Raw genomic sequence first — 24,461 nt, 5'->3', positions numbered from 1 at the left:
CCTTTACTGCACGAATTCACATGCATTTCTATAGATATTAGCAGCCTTACCCCTTTCAATGAGCATCCTTCCCAACTCACCTCCACAATCTGCAAACATAAAACATACAGAACATAGTTTGTTTGCTACTTCTTTTTCCCTATGTAAATCAGATTTTCCAACAAAATCCTCATTTTTACAGGCATCACATGCTTTCATGGACTGCTTTTCATCCTTTTTCCCCTCGTCAAAGTATTCAGATATACCCCTAACATCTCTGGGCAGAAATGAATGTGGCACTAGCTCAATGGCAAGTGGTGGTGAACCCGAACACCCCTTGGCCATAGGTAGACCACAAGGAGTTGGGCAGCTCTCTGATGGCCCCCTGGTATCTGGACTCTGCAGGGCAAGGAAAGCAAGACCCCCAAAGCCTGCCATCCTTGTGATATAGGGATTCTGGGGTATAAAGATCCCCTAATGTGGTGGGGTTTGTTACTGTTATGGTGTTGGTTGACAGTTTTCACTACAAGAATGAAGAGGTTTGTGTGTCAAGGAGTAGAGAGGAGTTGAAAGGTTGTGATTAGACAAAATGCAGCTCCAGACTTCCCCTGTAACTCAATGCCTGTCACCAATCAGTGGGAAGTGGAGGTGAGGGAGGAAAAGCTTTGCTGACAAAACAACAAAGGAATAAGTGGGAATAGACTGGGTATAAAGGGAAAGAATTAAGAGTTAGAGTAGGAAGTCAGGACCATGGCAGAGACCTGGCAGCCCAGAGGCCCACACTCATCTGGGAGCATGGAGAGGTGACGCATCTCCACTTGCTGCTAATGGGTGATATTTGCTCTGCAGAGCCAGCATGTGCCAGCACTCAAATTGCTCCAATTTAGCTGCTGGTGTGTGTCACAGGGTGGCCCCAAGCACAGCTCAGGGGCCAACTTACCACATCTGCCTCTCATCTCGCTCCTCACCACCTCCTTCACCTCTTCCTCCTGTGCCATGGGGGAAAGCAGAGTTAGCAGTGATTAGCAGTGAGCAGCTCTGCTCTGGAGCCAGGCTGAGAGAGCTGGGCTGGGGCAGCCTGGACAAGAGAAGGCTCCTGAAGGGGAGACCCCAGAGCAGCTCCAGTGCCTAAAGGGGCTGCAGGAAAGCTGGAGAGGGGCTTGGGACAAGGGCCTGTAGGGACAGGCCAAGGGGAATGGCTTGAACCTGCCCAAGAGAGGGGAGACTGAGCTGAGCTCTTAGGCAGAAGCTGTTCCCTGTGAGGGTGCTGAGGCGCTGGCACAGGGTGCCCAGAGAAGCTGTGGCTGCCCCATCCCTGGCAGTGTTCAAGGCCAGGTTGGACACAGGAGCTTGGAGCAGCTGCTCCAGTGGAAGGGGTCCCTGCCTGTGGCAGGGGTTGGAAATGTGCTGTAGCCCTAGATGTAGGTGAGATGTAGCTGCACCTCCTTTTGTTCTTCTCTGCCTCTTTATCAGCTAATACAATTCCCCATAGAAAGAGGCATAGTCTCATGGTCCCTGTTTCAGCTGAGCATCTTTCATGTGCGATGGCTGGTGTCCTACTGCACTTCACATGGTCACCACCTCTTATGCTTTGGAAGATGTCAAATTTTGGGCCACTTTCTACATTGGGATATGGGATCATCATCAGCCCACATGTAGGATATCTTTACTCCTAACACCCATGCTAGAACTAATGCTGCCTTGCCTTCATACACTGGAAAGATGGAAGTGCATCGTTGTATCAGTCAAATGGCACCAAACACATTTTCTCAGGCAATAGGATGGGGACCCTAAGAGGAGCTGCAACAGAGATTTTGTCCTGACCCATATGGGTCACTCACTCCTTCAGAATTTATAAGCAAAGCAACAGCTTTTGCAGCAGTACCAGCTTCCTAATCTTGAAAATGGGGCACATTTCTCTCTCCTGCTCTTTCTTTGTATTTCATCAATGGAAAAGGGTTGGAACCGGATGATCTTTAAGGTCCCTTCCAACCCAAACCAGTCTGGGATTGTGTTACCAGCCCTGGGGCATTGGCACTGATCCTATCTGCAAGGAGTTTGAAGCACCACAAGGAGGATGGCAGAGGAGAAATGTGCCTTGGGTTTGGCATCCTCCAGCCCAGCCCTGCTCCCACCCCAGCCTGTGCACATCTGATGTCCTGGGTAATGGCCAGCACTCTCATTTCCCAGATACTCTCTGAATGAATCTGTTTCTCAGCATCTCCCTCCTCCCCTACACCTCTTAGGGGCAGTTTGTCCTATTTTCTCTATTCAAGCCTGTCTAATAGGATGTGATCTTAAGCTAAAGTACTCACAGAAAGACCAGGACCTCCCTTTTCTCCTTTCTGGCCGGCTGGACCATTTTCACCCTGTTAAAAACACTTAAGTCATTACGAAAGCTCAGTAGATTGACCATTAAATGCTCCAAGAATAAGTGCACCTTAGAGAGGAAAAGATAAGCTGGGGAGGGAGATGGGGAGAAAGGCTTACATGATTTCCTATAAGTTTTAGGGATATCTGTGAATAGCTCACTGAGCAGAAAGGAATGGACTCATCCATGTGCAAGGCAACATGAACACAAGAGAGCTGGATGCAGGCTCCAATGTTTTTGGGGAGCGCTGCTTTATCCATAAGGATATGTTAGCATCCTTATACATCCTATACAAGGATGCAAGCAGCTCCAGTTGAAGTCAGGTTTCTCTGCTATTTACAAAGGACCACAAAGGCTGAGGTGGAGGTGTGGAGAGGATCTGAACCTTTGGGAACCAGACCAGGCTGGGATTGCAGTCCCAGTACCGAAACAGAGGGAGATGCTGAGGTTTGCCAATAGGGCTTTTTGCCTCTTAGGAGAAAATACCTTGGCCAATTTTCCTCTCAGAACTGCTGAAAACTGGATTTGTTGATTAAAAATACTAAAAAACATTAAAGGAAAAGGAGCACAGGAAGCATGATCTAAATTAAAGCTGTGAGGGTCATTTTTCTCAATCCACGCTTGCTTATAAGGGCTGGAGAGTGAGGAGAAATCACATTACCCTCTACCAACCCATGGAGCTAATACAATGCCATGTCCTGATGCAAAAAGCCCTTGAGTCAGTGTTGGCAGCCCGTAAGGATTGACCCAGAACATGGGTTGCAGGTTGGGATGTGGAGATTAAACTCTTGTTTGTATTCTTTGATGTGCATTAAAAGGTTGAGCATTGCCCTTCTGTAGTGAGGTACTGCATTGAATACCATCTTGGTCTGCCATAGTAAGCATAGTGCTGACCCAAAATATGATGGTTTATGGAAGTCTTACATAAAACAACAGGCAGCCCATGGAGCTCACAGCAGTTGCCCCTGTTGGAGGTAGAAGTGTGGTCAGCATTGCCCATATCCAGTGCCTGGTGGATATCCAGTATCCTGGTGTTTGGGAGTAAAATGCTCTCTGTGCTTTTGTGGTTGCAAGAAACACAACCCTGAACATCCATGGTCCCTCCAGCCCCAGTGCAGAGCTCTGTGAGGAACCTCACTGGGAGGCTTATACCCATACTGACCCTTTCTCCTTTCTGCCCATCCACGCCTGGTGGTCCCCTAAGGCAGAGCTGAGATTTCCCTCTTTTCCCTCGTGGACCCTAGAGAGAAGAGCAGAGCTCAGTTAGCGATGTCTAAGTACCCTCTAGAGATACCCCACAGGATCAGCTGGGGTTCTCCCCCCTAAAGCCCAACATGGGCATCAGTAGCAGAAGACACTCAGAGCCCTCTGGATCTCAGATGCTTCCCAGATAGATCAGATATGATGGGTCACAGCCCTGGGCTTTGTCCCTTCTACCTTGGGCAACCACACAGTGCTTCCTGTGGTCCCTCCCTGCAGAAAGGATGGATGCTACAGGTGCAGAAGGCAGTTTTCCCTCTTACACTCTGTTTGTCCCAGCACTGATTCAAGAAACAGCCTCAGCAGGAGGAGAAGGCCTTGCAGATGGAGATAATCCCCTCCCACATTAGAAATGAGGGTAACCTCACTGCTGCAGCTCAGACCCACGGACTTTCTCTTTTAATCTAGGGAGAAGAGCAGTAACAGTGTGGGTGTAGGAAGTGGCATCTCACAGTCCCTCTTTAATCAGCATCCAAACAAAAGCCATTTGTTATCTCATACACAGCTTTCTGAGCATGCAGTGCTTGTAGCTGCTAACAGAAAAACTTCCAGCCTGTTTAAACATGCATGAGGGGATCTCATACTTTTGACTCCTTCCTCCTCTCTGTGATTCCTTTGATACATTTTTCATTGCAAGGTACCCCATGTGGAGCAAGAGGAAGAAGAATGATGCTGCTGCTATGGTCTGAAACTGGAGCTAGTCCACTTCTTGCTGTTCTGGAAAGGTCTTTCTACACCTGCACCCTATAGGGGAAGGCTTGGGGCAGTCCTTCCTATAATCAACCTGTGAAGCACTGGGTTGGATTCAGCTGTAGCTATAGGATGCTGGATGCTGCTGGAGGCCCAGAGCATCCCCTGTGCGCTTGTACCATGGAGTAGATTGCTCTAGGTCAAGCCTTTATTTGATGGTGTCTCAGGACACAATACAGACCTTCAGTTTGACCATCAGTGCAACTTGCTGCATCACCTGCATTTTCTCTTCCTTAATCATTTCTTCCCTAAGACTTAAAACCTGGTGTTGGGTATTCTGGTTTGTGGCTCCAAAGAGCAGGGTAACAGCTTTCCCAACACGTGATGCTCTTCTCCATATGGGGGAAAACCAGGTTAGGAATCAATAAAGCCTACACAGAACCTTTACACCACCCAAGTCCTTCAAATGCCTTGAAGACAGGGAGACCTTTGAGACCCAGGAGAGCTGATCTGATGAGCTCCAGACTCATTCAAACTGGGTCTGAATGGTCCCAACTTCAATCCTCAAAAGCCAAAGCAATTTTCATTGGTGTACCTCTACCAGCACAGTCCTGAGCTGTCAGATGCAGTTACACATCACCTAAATTCTCCATGTTATTGCATGTACTCCTCACTTGGTGAAGGATATTCACTGGTGACTAGAGTTTGGAGTATCTGGCTGGAATAGTTCAGCAGGGCATAACAGGAAATCCTTCCAGAGTCTCTACCTCCTTCCCTTGTCTTCAAAGCACACTCCACTTCCCATTTAGAATGGGAAAACTCAAGTATTTTACAAACTGTACACATATTTCTATAGGGATACATCACTTAAGGGTGAAACATGGGACAACAGATACCTGCCAGACTCAGGGTGGCAGGAGTTAAACCAGGGCTAATCCTCACGCTATGGATAGCATGTGATCTTTCGGGTAGTTACCCAAGTCCAGCTTTTCCTTTGTTCTCAGTTCTTTCATGTTATTTATGTATTCTCGTGTCCAAGCCTGACGCTCAGCACAGATGAGAAAGGTATTTTCATTTCCAGTCCTCTTTCACTTGACAAGTCCTTCATTACTTAATGGATGCTATCTAAGGGCAGGTGTTCAGCATTAATCTCTATCACCTTCCCCTCTGCATTGTGCTGGCAGCAGCAGGACACTCCTCATTACCATAGGATCTGGGGGCAGAGTGCTCCTGCTCATCAACAGCATTAACATGTTTTGTTTCAAAGTCTTTTTGTCACATTTAAAAGGTGCACAGCATGCCTTGCATGCAAAAACACTCATTAAGGGTGGCCCACAAACAGGGGCTGAAAGCCACTAGCTCCTTCCGAAGCCTTGGCATCCTGATCCCACATAATTAACAACAGGAAAGGTGCATTTAATGCCCAGCTAACATGAAATTATCAGCCTTCCTTTCTTGACTGAGAGGTCACATCTCACACTGCAGAGAGGTAAAGAAGAGAGGAAAGGACAAAGAAATGAATCTCTGGTGATAAATGCACCAATAAATGAAGTAACTTGGTCAAGATCCCACAGAAATACAACAGACTTTACAGCCATCTCAATGTGGGACACATCAGCTTGTAAGGGGAGGGATGATGTATGTGGACATGGTGACATGGGGACACATCTGGGGTGCTGTGCCGCATAAGGATGTAAGGTGCAGATCTCACCATGGTTCAGGGCATGCTCACCTGTGGCCCTGGCTCACCCTGTGGCCCTTGAGGCCCTTCTGGTCCAGTGACTCCAGTCTTCCCAGGCCATCCCATTTGTCCTTTGAAGCCTCCCAAGCCAGGAACTCCCTTGGTCCCCTAAGAATCACCAACAGAGCAGTTGAAGCACAGCTGGTTATAGAGACAGGCCAGCCAAGTATCACCCAAATACTTCCATGGCATTGCAATAAGAGGAGACCACTTGTATCCTACTTTGTCTCCTATTGTTGTGCTATTAACAGAGCACCAGTTGTATGGTAGAGATCACTTTAGCTTTGCTCTTCCCCTTTACTTGTCCCGAAGGCACCTCACTGCTTGGTGAGACATAGGCACCCCCTCTCTGGGATGCTGCTTAATGATATCTAATGCACAACTCTCTCTGCACATGTAAGCAGAATCCTTTAGTCTGTAAACTTGGGGAAAACAATGACTCCCAAGGAGGGGAATGGAAGTTACCATGAGCTGGGCTATGAATTTCCCCATCACCTGCACCACTGTGAATGGTACAGATGTGCAGGAATGGAAAAGGCTCCCATGAACCACAGCAGAAGGAAAGCCCTCCAGTTAACCCAACACCCAACCTGCAGCAGTGGCTGAAAGCAGATGTTTGTGGGAGAGGAGAAGAACAGGAGAGGAAGGGAGTGATATTACCCAGGAAATGACCTCCCAGCCTCCAACCATTCATAGCTCAGAGGCTCAGTGAGCTAGAAGGGTTGCTTGACAACAGAAGAACCCTTAGTGTTCAACACAGATGACTATTGCAGAGTGATGACCATAAGTGTTGTTATCAATAAAAGCAGTAAATTCTTTAAGATCCCAAATCAGATGGACACCAGATGGTGGAGCTGAATGGGAGAAGGGCTTGAGGGGCTGGAAAATGCCAGAACACTTGATGGAGGCTGCTGGGATTATTGTCTAGTTTCCTTTTTTAACTGAAACCCTACTTTTTCCCTCCATGGAAAGGTACACATTTTAGACTTGATCTTTTAGGGAAGAAAATGGAAAATTAAGCAATGTGGAGAAAGAAGATGGGAGGGGGACAACCATGGTGGGGATTCCTCATGGAGTTGAGAGCAGAGACCAGGAACAGGTCAGCTTGGAGACCTTTCCCACTACTGCATCCCTGTGTCCAGCATTATCCAGCTTTTCTGCCCCACAGCATCCCAGACACCCTTTATCCTGGGCTTGGTGGTGTTGAATAAACGCCAACAACTGATCCCAAGAGGGGTTTGGATGGTTTTCCTCACATTAAGCAGGTTTCCTCCTGGGGTTTCATACATGGGCAAAGGTGAGTTTTAAGGAAACCTCCCATCTCCTGCCCTTTCCACCTGCAGTTCCAGCCTTAAGCATTGAGTCAAAGAAGAGTTTGGGTTGGAAGGGACCTTTAATGCTCCAGCCAGTTAACATTTGACCACTGGAATGGGTACCTATGATGCAGAAAGTGTGTAACTCTGTTAACTCCACCTGATGGATGTGAGATTTATCCTTCTATAAACAGCAGCTTGGTACAGTTTGGTAAGCACTGACCTTTTCTCCTTTCTCTCCAGGAATCCCTGAGGCACCATCATCCCCTGATGCTCCCTGTTCACCCTGGAACGAGCCAAGATAAAATCATGACCAGTGTGGACTTGGCAAGGTTGCAAATTGCTGCATGAACGAGTTTTTCTTCAGATTACACTATTATGTACTGGGTCTCTGAGCCTGTGCATTGGTGGTACCCAAGGAAACAAGGAAATCACATTAAGAAGCTCCATTACTTGACATGTGCAATGATGCCTGTGGAGCATCAGGGATGGGGTGGATGAACATGGTTGAGTCTTGCAGAGGTGAGTGAAGGGGTCCCTACTTCAGTATCGAAGCACCTTCACTCAGATCTATGTTGGCTTACAGGAAAAGATCCAGAATAACCCCATTTGTGCCCTTTGAAAGGAATTAGCACATTGCAGAGGTGGATTTGTGGCATTTGCAAAGCTTTTTGGAAGCCTCTTACTTCTAGGAGATGCCTCATTTACATACCTTTGGTCCATACGGTCCATCTGATCCTGGGATCCCTGGTTTTCCAGGACTGCCAGTTTCTCCCTGTGGATGAAACAGCAGAGGATGTGCTGTAAGCACAAACAACTCCTACAACATTGGGAAAACTGGCCCCAAAAAGCCAAGGTTGAGCACTACTTGAGGGGGAACAGAATGACACTCCTGGTAACAGAAACCTAAGTATAAGCAAAGCCTTACTTCAGACCAGTATAAATGCTAGACTGTCCCAACTCTAAGCCCACCTACAATAAAGTAGGTGAGAAACCCACTGAACAGTGCTTCATTTACCCAATAGGCCAATGAAGGCAAATATTAATAACAGCAACAATAATAACACCACCACATCCCAACAGCTCAGCTATTAACAGCTCCCTTAGTTCTTATCAAGCTTTCCAAAGCCCTTCATGAAAAGACCATTATCCCTGTTTATAGAGGAAGGTCTAATGATGCTGACAGCCAAAGTGATGTGCCCAGCACTGATTGCAAATTGAGTCCAGGCAGTTGCTAAGCCACAGGGCAGGAGGGGATTTGGGCAAGGTCTGGGTTTTTTTAGTCCAGATTATCATGAAGTTCCCTTCAAGCCTTAAAACCTCTCCATCCACTGCTGCCTGCTCTGCACGACCATATCCCACCAAGTGGGACTTGTGTCAGAGTGAGGGTGGCTTCTTCATGCATAACATTATGCTGGGATGAGTGGGAAACACTGCTGGAAGTGGGGCAGCAAAAGCAGGATGGAAAGCTGGGCTTAGCTCACCTTAATGCCTTTGGCTCCGGGAGCTCCAGGGCGTCCTGGAAGCCCTCGTAAGCCCTGAGGATAAAGCAGATCATAGGTGGTGATGTTCAGTCAAGGTGAGGGAAGCAGTGAGGGACTCCATGTGTACACATGGTTAACTCCAATGTAGTTGCTACTATGGTCTACTATTGCTACTCGTTGTTCTGAAGGGTCTTTCTACACCTGCACCCCACAGGGAAGGCTTGGGGAAGTCCTTCCTATAATCACCCTGTCAGTGGTGCAGCACTGGGTAGGATTTAGCTGTAGTTGTAGGATGCTGGATGATGCTGGAGGCCCAGAGCATCCCCTGTGTGCCTGCACAATGGAGCAGATTGCTCTATGTCAAGCTTCAAGCTGTTCCTTTGCTCAGAGCATCCTTCCTCATCAGCCTCACTGCAGCTTGCAGCTTGAGCTCTCTTCCCAGCTTGCCCAAACCTCTGATTCACAGGATCATGGAATGGTTGATGTTGGGAGGAAGCTCTGAAGGACATCTTAGGCTCATAGAATGGTTTGGGCTGGAAAGGACCTTAAGATCACTCAGTTCCAACCCTCTGCCATGGGCAGGAATACCTCACACTATCTTATCCAACCCACCCTGCTCAAGCAGAGCCATATAAAGCTGGTTGCTGAGGACCATGTTCAGACAGCTTTTGAATATCTCCAAGGATGGAGATCTTACAGGATCTCACCCATCTCCTACCTTTGCTCCTTTCTGCCCCATGTCACCAGTGGTCCCAGCATCACCTTTTCCTCCCTGCATAAAAAAAGAAGACATGTGTACCATGCACAGCCTGAAAGGTAAAGGATATGGCCCTGGTGATAGCATCACATTGCACTTACATCGTGCTTTTAATCACCAGAAGTCCTTGAAAATCAGCAGATGATACCAGCAATGCAACCAGCTCTGTGGTGGGACAGGGAATGACCTTGCAGAAGATGGATGACTGTGACAGTGCTGCTAGTGAAGTGGGACAAGTGCTGTGATGAGTCTCCACAGGGTCTGTAGCTTACAATGGGCAACATTTAGGCAATGACCCATGAGGATCTGTGTGTTGGAGTGGATGTTACTGAGGTTTGCAAACTGATCAATGGAGTGGCTACAATCACAAGGACCTGCACTATGGGGATGCTAAGATGGTCTCACTCAGCAATTCTGTTGGTCACTGCCTGTGGAAATACAGGCTGTCACTCAAAGCCTGGATCCTTCAGGCACTACCTGAATGATCTAGAGGATGCTCATTACTTTCAGTGAGGTCTTTCTTTCCTGCTCCCTCCCAAAATCTTCTACTGTTTTCTTCTCTCTCATGGGAAAACAAAGGAGAAAAACACCAGCAGATTTCAGCTTGTTTCCAGAAAGTGAAGGCATATTCCCACCAGGAATCCCTTTGGAGATGTGTTTTCAGTAATAAGGGGGCTAAGTCCCATCCATGTGCAGAAACTTATCTGGGGACAAGGGAGGTCTTTTGTCATGAGACAGAGACAGCTCTTCCACAAGGGCTTTAGCAAATGATTGCTTTGCTCACTGCTCCCTGCATCAGGCAGATCAGAACCGAGGAGAACTGGACCTGGTACATGAAGGAACTTGAAATTTAGGCCTGGGTATGTAACAAAGGAAAACTCATGCTGGAAAACAGGGGGAAACTTAAGTCTGCTGCTAGAGACATGGATTCTCTGTTGGCATCCAGAGAATGGTTCCTCCTAAACATCAGGCCAGGATGTGCACTAGAGATTTCTCTAGGATGTTTAGGGAGTGATGGAAAGACCCTGAGCAAGAACTTGGCTCCAGTATTGAGACACACAAGGTATGGAAGGAGAAAGGTATGGATTCAAGAAAGGCACAGAGCCTCTTTCCACCTCCCAAATGAACCACATCCTTCCCTGCTACTCACCGGCTTCCCCTTCTCCCCCTGAAGGCCTCTGTCACCTTTGGCTCCCTTGTGTCCGTTCTGCCCATTGAGACCTGCTGCACCCTGCCAGAAAGAGGAGAGAAATGCATTCTGTGTCAGCTCTTGCAGGGAAGGTGGCTGAGGACAGTCATCAGGATGCAGACTCAATAGCCTGGGTTGCATGTTCCTGCAGTCAGAGGTCAGAAGCTACCTTAATACCTTAATCCTAACACTTAATACCTTAATACTAGCACCAAGACCCGAGGCTGGGATTTAGAACCCATTCCTCACAAGCTTGTAAGCCACTAGCAAATGCAACCTGTGAATTGATACAACTACAGCTTGGGAAACAGAGGCATGTAGCAGCTGAAGAGTAGTCCTGGGCCAAGAGAATTTAGGTGGTGATGGCTTTGAACCCGAGGGAAGCAACGCTGGGTGGTGAAATCTGGTTTGGTGAATGAGGGACCCAAGTGTGATGTTGCTCACAGCTGCAGTTGAGAGATCTCCCATCTGGGTAGTTGAGAGCCCAAAGAGAGATCTTCACCCAGCCCACACACTGGAGCCACATCCAGCATTGGGGCCTCTTTGCAAAGGGTCTCCTACTGCTTTGGTAGCAAACTGAAAGCTATTGGAAATGCCCTTTGTGTTTCTGCAAGGTTCCCACAGTTTACTCATCCATTCTGGCCAATTTTCATGGTAGTTTTCAGAGCCTGGATGTGAGATGAAATTGGATTTATCCCCATTTAAGACACTGATTGCACAGGGCTGTGCTCATTCAGAGAATGAATTGGCTGTTTAAGCTGATTGGGAGATGAACAAGCGACGTTCTCCACTTGGGATTCATTTGCAGCTGGTTGTTGAAAGGAAACACATTTATTACCCAAAAATACAGTAAAAAAATCAGCCGCCAGATTTGTGCATCAAATTACTCCTCCTTTTAGTGGCAAATGAACACTTCAAACACAACCACAGTGACAAGCAAACATCTCAGAGACACCCGGGTGGGATGGTGCTGTACCTGACCACAAGGACAGAGCCATTACCTTCTCATTCCCAGGTATAAAAGTCCATGTTCCTCAAGCTCTGCCTACACATCAGGCACAAACACCTTGTGCAAGCTCTTTATTTACTGGTAACTATTTATTCACATGATCAATATATTGCTCCATCTGAGGAAGTAAATGGACCATAAAACCCCAGCTAATCAGAGCTTCTCTGTTTGCTAGGAAGGTAATAAACCTTTTGGCTTGATGGTTAAAGCTCACCAGCCCAAGATACCTTCAAGTGCCTCATGGTTTTGAGATAGCTGTGAACTGGGTACAGATCCATCTGGCCAGGGATTTATACACCTGTATTTGAGGGCATGGGCTAAAAAGCTTATTCTTGAGCACTGCTTGATCCTGAAGGAACCTGACACTAAATAGAGATTTCCAAATTTGCTTTAATATTTCCCTAGGTTATCCCCAGTGTCTTGTGGAGAAGGAAATCAAGGAAAGAAAAGACATTTCCTTGTTTTCCTGTGCTTACTGTGAAAAGGTATTTCCTTTCCTTGTTTTTCAGTGCTTCTTTACCTGCGTGTGTCCAGCTCTTTCTGTCTGCCTTAGATCATGAGAGGCTTCTTGCCTGCTTTGACCTGAAAAGAGCTCAAATGGCTTTAGGAAGAGTTAAGCTCACAGTATGTGCTGGTAGCCTGAAAGGCAGCTGGGTCTAAGCCATACCTATTCGGTCCAGTAATCATAAGCAAGTTTTTGACTTGGGTCTTATCTTCCTGTAGGTGGACTCCTACTCATCATGGGCTGAAAATACATAGTCATATGGACTAGAAGGTTTATAATAAGGCTTGGGCATGACAGCAGCTCTGTCCCTGCTTCAGCTGGGAAGGGAAGCAGGTTAAAGGGTTTTATCATAAGGCTTGGACGTGAAAGCAGATCTGTCCCTGCTTCATCTTGGAGGGGAAGCAGGTTAAAGGGTTTTATCATAAGGCTTGGACGTGAAAGCAGATCTGTCCCTGCTTCATCTTGGAGGGGAAGCAGGTGAGAGGGGTGATGCTTTTCAAGACCATCTGCACCAAGGACAAGAAAAAGACAGAATAGAAGGAAAAAAACCCCAAACTAACAGAGGAAGAGGAAAACATCTGAGACCAAGCAAGAGAAAGAGGCTGAATGAAGATTTGTTCCCTCCGATTTACATTCCATGTTCTGCTGGGCAATAAAGCTCGTCAAATGGTAGTTTAAAGGCAATTACTGGAGTACTGGAAATGGCTCTTGCTATTTGGTTCTGTTATTAAAGTGTTGCTTGGAACAGACTTCATTTAACTGCAGAGGCACCGGGTACCACGAAGGCAGAGCAACGCAGAGGCTTAGTCATAAGTGCTGAGCGTTGCCTGTTGACGCAAAGACGTCTTGGAGCAGCCGAGGATCAATGCTTCCAGGCACAGATTCCTGCGAAGCTTTGGGCTGGAGCCAGGGAGGAGCCTGCCTTGTCTCCAGGCTCCTCACTTCCACTCAGATGAACAAGCTGGGGAATTAGCTGGGACATCCTGGGAAAGTGGGAAACTCATCAGCAGAAACATCCCCCCCAGGCATGCCCTGAAAGGATCAATCTGTTTGAAGATGCACATCAAAGGACTAATGCATTCCCAAGCCCCAGTGTAGGCTGCAACCTCTGCTTAAAGGTTTCCCATCTCCTGGGCTTCGGTGCTCAATATTTGATGGGATGATGCATACGAATGAGCTGGGAGTCTCAACCTCAGAGTTCCATCTGTGTTTTTATCCCTTCCCTGCTGTGTCTTTTGTCTAGCCTGTCCTGTTCACAATTATCTGATGCAGTTCTGAGCATCCTCCCCCCAGAATCCTTTCTTGATGTCATTGGCCCTCACAGCCATAATGTGCATATGTTCTCAGTCACTACATCTCAGAGATGGGTCAGCCTGACATGCTCCTGCAAAGACTCCAAGGTATCCTAGGCAGAGATTCCACAAGATCTGGCTGACAAACTTCCCTTTGGCCAGCCTGGACTCAACAGAAGTGCTCAGGAGGCATCAAGACACCCTCCCAGGGAAATAACTTCTTAGGAGATGGCTTTTCCCACTCTGAGTGGCCAAATGCACCTCTTGTCAAGCCTGGGGCAGAACCCCACTCTGCACCTTTCCTCTCCTCTGTCTCAAAACAACCCACTGCTCAGCAGGCAGGAGAACTGGGATGCCATATGGATTCACCCAAGTTCTTGTGCAGATGAGGGAGGAAGATAGACCTTTCTTGTTGGCACCTTTCAGATTTGTCTATCCACAACTCTTACCTGTATCAAGAGGTTATAGAAGCACAGAATGATTTCATCCATTTTCAATGGATAATCCAGTTCCATTCCTCCTGCCATGGGCTGGGATACCTCAAGGTCTTACGCTCTTCATATCTATTGTAAAGTTATGGTTATAGCCATTTTCACACCTACCATACTCTGGGTTGTAGGGCCTTGATTATCACTTGGCTTCAGACCCTTCAGAATGCTGTCTGGTTTTCACTGTAGCAGCCATAAGGCTGCTGGCCAAATACAGAGCCCAGCTCACAAGAGGAGGTGAAGATCATCTCTGAGCTTCAGCTTGTACACCTAATGAGGAGGACTGCAAACCAGGATGGGGAAGGCCAAGGAACACTGGCAATTGTAGACCCAGGAAACACAAAATAGGGAATAATGGCAAGAGGGGGACTGGGGTACTGCTTTAGGGAGAATAATAGGTTAATCTGCCTGTATATTAATCCACAAAGCATGGGAAATAAAGAAGAGGAGCTGGAAACCTTAATATCTGATCAAGATGGTGATTTAATAGGCATAACATAGATTGCGACAAGTATAAAAGGGTGAAGCATGGCAGGAATGTCACTGTAAAATAGTGCAGTGCTTTTAGAAAGGAGGAAAAAGGAGGAGGAGGTGTCTTGAATATCATGAATACACTCGTGTGCCTTGAGGTCCATTTGTAAAGTCAACTAGATCTATTGTAATGGCTACAGGGAGAAGACACAAATACTGTCAGCTTGGTTGGGAACTCCTATAGATCACCAAATCAAAAGAGTAACTGGATGAGGCTTTCTACAAGCTGGTTAAATTACTCAGAAGGAATCCAACAGGATAGAAAGGGACCAGCAAATGTTTGCAGTGAGTTGGTGGCAATTTGTGGATATGAAAGAGGGAATTAGTGGGAGTCAAAGGAAAATGAGAGCTGCTACCCCATTACCTTTATGACTTTGCATAGGACAGATTTGGTGTAGGTAGATTGGACCAAATAGTGTCTGTCTTCAAGAAAATGGGAGAAGAGGACTTGGGGAATGATACATGAGACAGCCTAGATCTGCAGAATAACTTGGGGAAAAAATAAAGTATTTAGAAGATAAAGTGAGACATCCGTTTGTGAAGAAAGAGTTACATCAGGACGTTGCATCCTAACACAGGTTTCTGAAATAGATGATGTGAATCATGCACTAAGGGTACCCTAAAGCTGTCAATAAACCAAGTCTGAGCAGTGAACAGAGCAGACATCAGATGAGTTTCACCCAGGATGTCGTATATCACAGCTCTTCCAACAAGGCCCCAGCTCTGATCTGACTTTTGCAATTTTAGAAATGCAATGAAGGACCAAACCCAAGCTCTATTATCTCATCTAGCTCCAAGCGCAGCACAGACAGCATCAACCTACACCAGCAGCATCCCATAATATTTCCAAAAGAAAGATTACTTGGATTCCCTCAAATACTGGTTGATAGATACCACTTGCTGGTAGTTAACTGTGTTACGTGTCAATGCCTGTGGGTGCTAGTAGAAAACAGCACATCATAGAATACAAAGTCCCAGACTGGTTTGGGTTGGAAGGGACCTTAAAGCTCCTCCAGCTCCAACCCCTGCCACAGGCAGGGACCCATTCCACTGGAGCAGCTGCTCCAAGCCCCTGTGTCCAACCTGGCCTTCAACACTGCCAGGGATGGGGCAGCCACAGCGTCTCTGGGCACCCTGTGCCAGTGCCTCAGCACCCTCACAGGGAACAGCTTCTGCCTAAGAGCTCAGCTCCGTCTCCCCTCAGGCAGGTTCAAGCCATTCCCCTTGGCCTATCACTAAGTATCCTTGGATGGTGGATTCCCCCTGTGCTTCATTTCCACTCAGCAGCCTCAACAAATGCCTTTGCCCTACTCCTGCACTACTACTGGTTGTCACCTATGGATTCAGATGTTCCCTACAGAGCAATTTCAGTGCAATGCCTACGTGCAGTGCTGCCAGATGCTGAGGTCTTACAGCACTCTGCAAAATGCTGATTGCAATTAGGCAGGGATTGAAATACTTAATGGAATGAGGGCTTTTTAATCAGTAACAATTGCCAGTCTGCAATTATAGGCTTGTAAATAGTTACGCAGCCATGAGCAGTAATCAGTGGGCAGCATTGAAGGGCTGTGGACTTGCACAGCAACAGCTGGTTGTCAAGAATCCCCCACTCAAACACTAAGAGGCATAACTGGGGAATAGAAAACACTGATATTTCCTATTGCAACCAAACAATTGCATAGACTCCTATTATCATGGTCTGAGAAAAAGTCCCAGGCACCTATTGGTATTCCCTCCTTTCCTATTCCTTCCTTTCCCAGACAAAAAGAAATCAGGGGGAACTTTCTTCACTTTGGACAAGCTTGGGAATCATTTGTTCACTTCCAGGTGAAATGGTGAAGTTCAAAGGCATGTGAATGATTCTGAAACACAAAATTGCTTTGCTTTTTGTCTTCCCCATTGAAATACATCATGAAATAAGGTGAACTCAGAGATCATCCAGATCCTCCAACATAATTGTTCCCTCTGGCCAGCAACATGCACCAACTGAGAATAGCCACTTCTAATCCAGCCTCTTAAGGACATACACGTTTCTAATTGGATATACAGCCTATAGTAGCAATTCTAAAGCTATCTCAACATTGCATATACAGTCTACAGTAGCAATTCTAAAGCTATCGGAACATGAAACATCACGTTTTCATATCTGACAATGCCCCTAACACACTAAAGGCATTACAAATAGTAAATAAATGCATATTTCATTCATTCCTTAATGCAAAATGCAACACCTATTAAAGCATATCTCTGGCTGTGGTACCCCATGCCCATGGCCGGTTTCCCACCAAAGCCTCTTTGAAAGTGGGCTTTGTGAAGCAGCACCAACATCACCTCATCCCACCCTGTGACCCACACACACGGTGGTGTGGAGAAGACCAGCAATGAAAAGGCAGAGAGAGAAACATGCTCCAACTCACAGCAGAGCCTGGCCAGCCTGGTTCTCCTGGCTCCCCCTGGAAGGAAAGTGGAGATGAGTGACCATGGCAAAGAGCTGCATTTCCTCTGGAAATGGGGACTGTTGTGGGAGATACCTACAACTATGAAAGAGGGGCAAGGGGACCTTTGGGGACCCTTCTGCAGCAGCAGCTGAAGGAGGGGACAAGTGGAATAACCCAAACATCTCATCCGGGCAACTGAATGGAGCCCTACATCTCCATTGACTATAACTGGGGCTTGGACAACAGTTCACACCTCACACCTGGATATTGCCATTTCATTGGGTCGTTATGCCCATTTTAGCCTAGGGAAGCTGCCAGAGCACTCTGCTGCTTTACAGAATGGGAGATATCTCTAGGGCTCTGCTGGAAAAGGGCAGCTACTTCTGCTCTCTGGTAGCCCCATAACACTTGGAGAGGTAATGCAGATGTTTATTCTGCAATAAAACCATGGTGGGATCTTACCCATCAGTTCTTGTGTGATTTTACACATCAGTTATTGGGGGGACACCTTAGCACTGTACTCACCTTCTGCCCCACTGGTCCTCTTGCTCCAAAGAGCCCCATCACTCCCTTGGAGCCAGCTTCACCCTTGCCTCCCTATAAGATAAAATCCTTGTCAAATATACATTGAATACATTTGTTTCCCTTCAAAGGAGACCAGAAGAAGAACCCATGAAGGTGACAGCAAGGATGACAAAAAGCATTGTCTCTATAGCAGACTTCAAGGTCTGCACAGCAGCCACTGCTGGGGAAGGAAGCCACCAGCTCAGCAGAAACCAGTGAATTGTCCTGTAAGAAAGTTGGAGCCCAGAAATGGGCATTGAAGGAAAGCAAGCAGAAAAGGGCCTCAATGCCTCTGGGTGAGCTCCCTCCCTGGAAACAGCAGGTACAAGACCCTGCTGGAATTCCTGGTGGTGGAGATACTATCATGGGGCTCTGTCCAAGTCACTCAGATATTTGGCTGAGAGATGTTCTTGCTTTAAGAGATAGAATCATAGAATCATGGAATGGTTTGGGTTAGAAGGGACCTTAAAGCTCCTCCAGCTCCAACTCCTGCCACGGGCAGGGACCCCTTCCACTGGAGCAGCTGCTCCAAGCCCCTGGGTCCAACCTGGCCTTGAACACTGCCAGGGATGGGGCAGCCACAGCTTCTCTGGGCACCCTGTGCCAGCGCCTCAGCACCCTCACAGGGAACAGCTTCTGCCTTATCTCCAACCTGAACTTCCTCTGTTTCAGTTTGAACCCATCACCCCTTGTCCTATCACTGCAGTCCCTGATGAAGAGCCCCTCTCCAGCATCCTTGTAGCCCCCTTCAGACACTGGAAGCTGCTCTGATGTCTCCACACAGCTTCTCTTCTCCAGGCTGAACAGCACCAATGTTCTTAGATGATCATGTAGTATTTTCTTATTAGAAAGCAAACTGACAGATACCATGCATGGGCTTTCATCAGATTTAAAAAAACAAATACCACCCCCCTCCATGGGAACATCTCCATGGGTTTCCCTCATGGTAGCTGGGGACCTGACCAGTGCCATCAGTTGAGGGAAGAACATGAGCTGCCTTTTCACACAGGAGATGCCCACACTGGGTCACCCAATTCCCACTCAGAACCACACTGATTATACAGGTGCCCATGGGAAATAGAATCACAGAATCAACCAGGCTGGAAAAGCCCTTTAAGCTCATCCAGTCCAACCATTCCCAGCCCTGCCAAGGCCACCCCTAACCCATGGCACTGAGGCCTCGTCTCCACGCTGTGTGAACACTTGCAGGGACGGTGCCTGCAGCCCTGCCCTGGGCAGCATGTTCCAATGCCTGAGCACCCTGTGGGGCAGGAATTGTTCCTCAGCTCCATCTAAAGCTGCCCTGGTGCAGCTTGAGGCCGTTTCCTCTTGTCCCATCCCTTGTTCCTTGGGAGCAGAGCCCAGCCCCTCCTGGCTCCATCCTCCTGGCAGGCACTTGTAGGGAGCCATCAGGTCCCCCCTGAGCCTTCTCTTCTCCAGACTGAACCCCCCAGGTCCCTCAGTCGTTCCCCATCTCTCTTGTGCTCCAGGTCCTCCAGGAGCTGGATGTCCAACTCAGACAGGGATGCTGCTGTTGTAAATAGTTGTATTTATTCAGCAGAGTTCCCATCCTGGGTCAGGCTTCTGGAGCAAAAAGCATTAACATAATATGAAAATAGGTATGATTAGTACATGGAGATTTAATCCGTGACTCAGTCTGAGAGTGGGAGAGTTACGTGATTCCTCCCAGCATCGTGGTGATGGGTTGAGACCTCAAGGAGCAAAAGCAGATGGAGGAGCGGCAGCCTGCTCTGCCACCACCCAGGGGACCCCTATGTGCGAAGAAGAGGAACAGAGGAGCCAACCAAGCCTTAATGCCACCAGAGCTGCAGGGTCTGAAGCAGCACAGCCAGCTTGTGGAGGGAGATGTGGGATTCTTACAGTGCTGCAGTAATTGAACGGTCACCACATCTGTACTGCAGATGTGGTCCCAAAACTTGTCACTTGCTAAACTGGATGTGTATCCCATTCCCAAGCTCCAGCCCAGCATCCTCCTCTCCCTTTCTTCGGTAAGAGATTGTGAGTGTGTCCTTGCACTGTGTTTTCCAGCAGGCACAAGGGAAGGGAGGATGCAGAGCTATCCCACCACCAGTGACCTTTGTGTCTCTCAGTTGCATCGGGAGGTTCTTACCTTTTCTCCTACAGGCCCATCCTCTCCCTTCTCTCCTTTGTCTCCATCAAAACCTGGCAGGCCCTGTTCCCCCTGAAAGGGAAGACAGGGATTAGTCTGTGTTAGAAGTTAGAAGTAGCACTCAAATGCTACTTCTCCATGCTTATCTCAAGCTGTGCTTGATGCTGACGCCAACAGTGGGGAAGGTACAACTTAAATAGTCAATAAAAGTCAAACTTACGGGATCTCCTTTACTGCCTTTATAGCCCTGGGGTCCAAAATTAGTCATGGGCTCACCCTAGAGAAAGGAGACACAGGCTGATGTAGACACCCGGTGATACATGAGCCCATGGGTCCCACTAGATGGAACTGCCTTTGCTATGAGGGGCAAAATGGTCACTAAAACATCTGGAATGGGTGAGCACTGCCTAAACTATGGTCCCTATGCTGGGAAAGGCATTTGTGCTCCACAGTTGTCCTTAACTAAAAGCTGGATGATGAATGTGCACAGAAAACAAGTCCTGAGGTTTGACAGTGACCTCTTGCTCCGAAACCTGTTGGGATCCAGTGGCATTACCCCAGCCTAAATGTCATGGCTGTAAATGGAGCTGTTCATGGCATGATCTTGAGGTTCAGTTCCTGATCTGAGGATGTCAGTGGTGGATTGATTCATATCTGACATGGTGGCTTCGCTTTGTTGTCACTGTGTGCCCCTCAGGATGTCAAGGATGTCATTGCCTCCCAGGTGTGGGAGCTGGCCATAGGCAGGATGGTGAAGGGGTCTACTTATGGTGTCCTGATTTATAGATACATAGTTGGAGCTAAGGAACAGGACTGGCACTTAGGGTACACCTCAGAGGTATGTTTTGGAGGGTCAGACTCACAAAATGCCATCCAGTAGCTACAGGCACACAGTAACCCCATGGACTCATCATTGCCAAGTCTATTTATCAGCCCAGCAGCTGAGGAGGGACATCTTGCTCCTCAGAGAGTGAAGACAAGGCTACTCCTATGCAAGAAATGGTTGTGTCTCCAAAGTGGTGATGCTGTCTATAGTACAGAGGGAAAAGGGCTGAAGCCACCTTCTGATGGGCAACTATAGCCCATTTGGCTCCCTTTATACCAGCTCTCTTCAGTGTTGCAAGCATCCCCATTCAGGGTGACAGTGCCTTGCTGCTGGTGTCTAAACAACCACAAAACAACCAACATTCCCCAGACTGAGACAATCTCTTGCAGTTTATCCAACCATCACCATAGGATCCTGACTAAATTCTGGCTTAATATACCCTCCTGTCTCCCTGCTCAGGAGTGTCTTTAAGGACACAGGAATGGGTTCAATCAGTTTTGAGAACAGAAAGGAGCATAAAGACCCTGTAACTTAATCCAATACATAGCACAGGGCCTGGATTTCACAGTTACTCCTGTATTGATCAAGGGAGAAGCAGAAAGAAAGTTAAGCTGCAATCAGGTGGAACAAACCCAAGCCAGTTATTCCCCCCCCCTTTTCTGTTCTATCTTCTACTCCACTTTATCTTTTATTAACCATTCATTGAAAACTGCATTAAACATTTCCTGCAGCTTGCAAAGTGTTTTTGGGGCATCTTCATGAAGCAGATTAAGAATTGATTCATCTCTAGAGCAAGTCCCCTTTTGCAAGTAACTTCCTCAGAAACAAATGGGCCTTAATCATTTCATACTGCGTGACTCAAAGGCAGAATCGTCACGTAGGGTTCCTAAACCTCATTTTCTAACAAGGCATTGCAGCCAGGAAGGAAGTTAACAGAACACTGGGCAGGAGTTCAGCAGTTTCCCTGCATTATCCAGAAGTGTTCGGGGTGTTATTTCCACATTACCTGCTATGAGCCAGCTCAGGCTGTTTAAGATCGCTGGGTGCTCTGGGTGAGCTGCTTGTACCAGAATCAGTGGCAATTTGCTTTCTCCATTAATTCACAGGAAACTGTTTTGTGTTCCAGCAAATAGAGGCCAAAATCACTTCATTTTTCCCCTGTTTTTTGTAGGATCCCATCAAAATTCAAGCTCAATCCAGAGCGTTCAGTGCAAGGATGGGATTAATAAAGTGGGTTGAAACTGCTGGAGACATGAAAAGGAGTGGGGCATCTATGCCTTGTCATCTGCTGCCTACATGGGTGTACAATGTAGAGAGGATGGATCATAGAATCATGGAATGCTTTGTGTAGGAAAGGACCTTAAAGCTCATTCAGTTCCAACCCCTGCCACAGGCAGGGACACCTTCCACTGGAGCAGTTTGCTCCAAGCCCCTGTGTCCAACCTGGCCTTGAACACTGCCAGGGATGGGGCAGCCACAGCTTCTCTGGGCACCCTGTGCCAGCGCCTCAGCACCCTCACAGGGAACAGCTTCTGCCTTATCTCCAACCTGAACTTCCCTTGTTTCAGTTTGAACCCATCACCCCTTGTCCTATCCCTACAGTCCCTAATGAAGAGTCCCTCTCCAGCATCCTTGTAGCCCCCTTCAGACACTGGAAGCTGCTCTGAGGTCTCCACACAGCTTCTCTTCTCCAGGCTCTTCTTGGAGGCACACAGTGAAAGGACAAGTGGCAACAAGGGAAAATCCTAATAAAAGGAAAATCATCTTCACACTAGAGCTGGCCAGATGCCCGGGAAGGGACACACAGAAGCATACATGAGTCCCTGAGCCTCTAATCCTGAAGATATCATTGGCAATGACATCTTGATCCAGGCACATGGATGGTACTGCACACAACATCACGGATCGAAAGCGAAAACCAGTAGAAATAAGTGGAAATAAGTATAAAGTCCTCTTCAGTGAAGGCCATTTGCACCCCATCATCTGGGAACCTTGCTCAGTGCTCTACACTGGGTGGGTTATGCTCATCCACGTGCAATGATATGATATTTATAAAACCATTAAGACCCCAGATATCCATCCCTGGCAGTGCTCAAGGCCAGGTTGGACACATGGGCTTGGAGCAAACTGCTCCAGTGGAAGGTTCCCTGCCCATGGCAGGGGTTGGAACTGGATGCGCTTTAAGATCCTTTCCAAACCAAACCAGTCTGGGATTCTGTGATATTTGAAAACACATCTAAATATTATTTACTATTTACATCTTTACCTTCTATGATGTCTGACTCATTTAAATAACTGCTCACTGTCCACCTGATCACTGGGAACTATAAAATCCTGAATAGAAACCTTTTACCCCATCTGTCCCAGAAAGGCACAATCTGGAATGTTCTTACTCTTTCTCCCTTGGGTCCCAGAAGTCCCCGATCACCCTGAGCACAGGAAAGAAAAGAAGACAGTGAGTGATTCCCTTTATCACACCTTTATGCCTTAACAAAACTCTTCTTGTGTTGCTCAGTCCACTGATTCACACTCCATATATCTATGCTGGAAGACAGCTCCTCTGAGCAATCTACATCCATACAACTAGAATTTGTTGCATTGACAACAAATAAAGATCCAGAAAACTGAAGTTATTTGCCTGACTTTACACTCAACACAGCCACAATGTGAAGCTGTTGCTGGATTTCAACATCCCAAAGGGATTAGCACTTCCACGCTGTAGGCATGTTCATACACTACATCTAGGGTGGGATGGCATCCTATATAATACAGGGTATCCCACATTTCAACCTCAAATCTGGCATACTTCACTGTAAGTGTATGGAATAGTAGCTGTTCCTGGGAGTTTTTTATAATCCCTTACATTTGGGATGCAATTCTCAGTACTGCACTTTCCATGGGTTGCAAGTGGGATGCAGCAGGAGACCAAGGAGACTCCTGCTCATTGGTGAGAATGAAAGGTTATGAGTTGCCTGTTGAGCACTCATTGTCCTCTCTAGCCCTCTCCCCCCAACCCTTTACATTTTGGGATTAACCAGATTATACCTGGGGTCACCTTCTGCCCAAACTCCCAAATTTACACCCAAAACTACCTAGGCATGCATAAAGACAGCATGTGCCTCATTCCAGCCCAGCCATTACAGGGGGTTGCTAATGTCACTATGCACTGATTGAGGTCCTCTCCCAGTCCACTCATAAAATGCCTGGATTATCCCCACTGGTTTAACAGGGACATCATCAATGTGGGCTGTTACAGATAAGGCTCCCACAATGGTGCCTTTCTCCAAGGCACTGTGTAGATAAGATGACTGTTACTTACTCTTTCGCCTTTTGGACCCGGCAAGCCCTTCAGACCCTGCAGGAACATAAAATAACATGTGAAGATAAATGGGGAAGGTGTTAGGAAAGAGCAGACAACACACAAAGGCAGAGCTGCTCCAAGGATGGGCTCCACCATGGAGAAGTTACTGGTAGGATCAGCACAGGAGCCTCTACTCTCCCTGGGCTGTTTTCTCTATTGGAGTGAATCTGTTATTATGAACAGGATGGGCCTTTATGAAATTCCTCACAAGACCAAGGGTGGTTCCAGTACCAGGTTTCACCCCAAGATCTCATCCCTGAAGGGCTGATTCTCATCTGGGGATCCCCATGACCTCCAACTGGAAGAGCCCTCTGGGAGCAACCCTTCCCTTAAGTGTCTGAGAGGTGGAGGCTGCCTCTGTTAATATTAAGGGTATGAAAATCACAGTATGCGGCTTGCAAAATCATAGAGTCATGGAGTCATGGAGTGGTTTGGGTTGGAAGGGACCTTAAAGCTCCTCCAGCTCCAACCCCTGCCATGGGCAGGGACACCTTCCACTGGAGCAGCTGCTCCAAGCCCCTGTGTCCAACCT

General features: G+C 47.4%; 1 protein-coding gene across 1 annotated transcript in view; it reads right to left on the bottom strand.

The window, feature by feature from the left end:
* The window catches only part of LOC115947376 (collagen alpha-1(VII) chain-like), a 96,405-nt gene that overhangs the window by 5,865 nt on the left and 66,079 nt on the right, over positions 1 to 24,461 (bottom strand). Inside the window, exons 67-82 of the mRNA XM_034062895.1 lie at positions 23,888 to 23,923; positions 22,962 to 22,997; positions 19,963 to 20,019; positions 19,743 to 19,814; positions 17,573 to 17,644; positions 17,027 to 17,062; positions 10,746 to 10,826; positions 9,557 to 9,610; positions 8,839 to 8,892; positions 8,067 to 8,129; positions 7,578 to 7,640; positions 6,033 to 6,149; positions 3,513 to 3,590; positions 2,295 to 2,348; positions 920 to 968; positions 51 to 89 (exon numbers count right to left, since the gene is read on the bottom strand). Coding sequence (XP_033918786.1) covers positions 51 to 89; positions 920 to 968; positions 2,295 to 2,348; positions 3,513 to 3,590; positions 6,033 to 6,149; positions 7,578 to 7,640; positions 8,067 to 8,129; positions 8,839 to 8,892; positions 9,557 to 9,610; positions 10,746 to 10,826; positions 17,027 to 17,062; positions 17,573 to 17,644; positions 19,743 to 19,814; positions 19,963 to 20,019; positions 22,962 to 22,997; positions 23,888 to 23,923 — 961 coding nt within the window. The remainder of the gene's footprint in view (positions 1 to 50; positions 90 to 919; positions 969 to 2,294; positions 2,349 to 3,512; positions 3,591 to 6,032; positions 6,150 to 7,577; positions 7,641 to 8,066; positions 8,130 to 8,838; positions 8,893 to 9,556; positions 9,611 to 10,745; positions 10,827 to 17,026; positions 17,063 to 17,572; positions 17,645 to 19,742; positions 19,815 to 19,962; positions 20,020 to 22,961; positions 22,998 to 23,887; positions 23,924 to 24,461) is intronic.

The sequence above is a fragment of the Melopsittacus undulatus genome, chromosome 5 (assembly GCF_012275295.1).
Source record: "Melopsittacus undulatus isolate bMelUnd1 chromosome 5, bMelUnd1.mat.Z, whole genome shotgun sequence".
Taxonomy (NCBI): Eukaryota; Metazoa; Chordata; class Aves; order Psittaciformes; family Psittaculidae; genus Melopsittacus; species Melopsittacus undulatus.
Note: the sequence above shows the minus strand (reverse complement) of the source record. Positions and strands in the feature narration are given on the sequence as shown.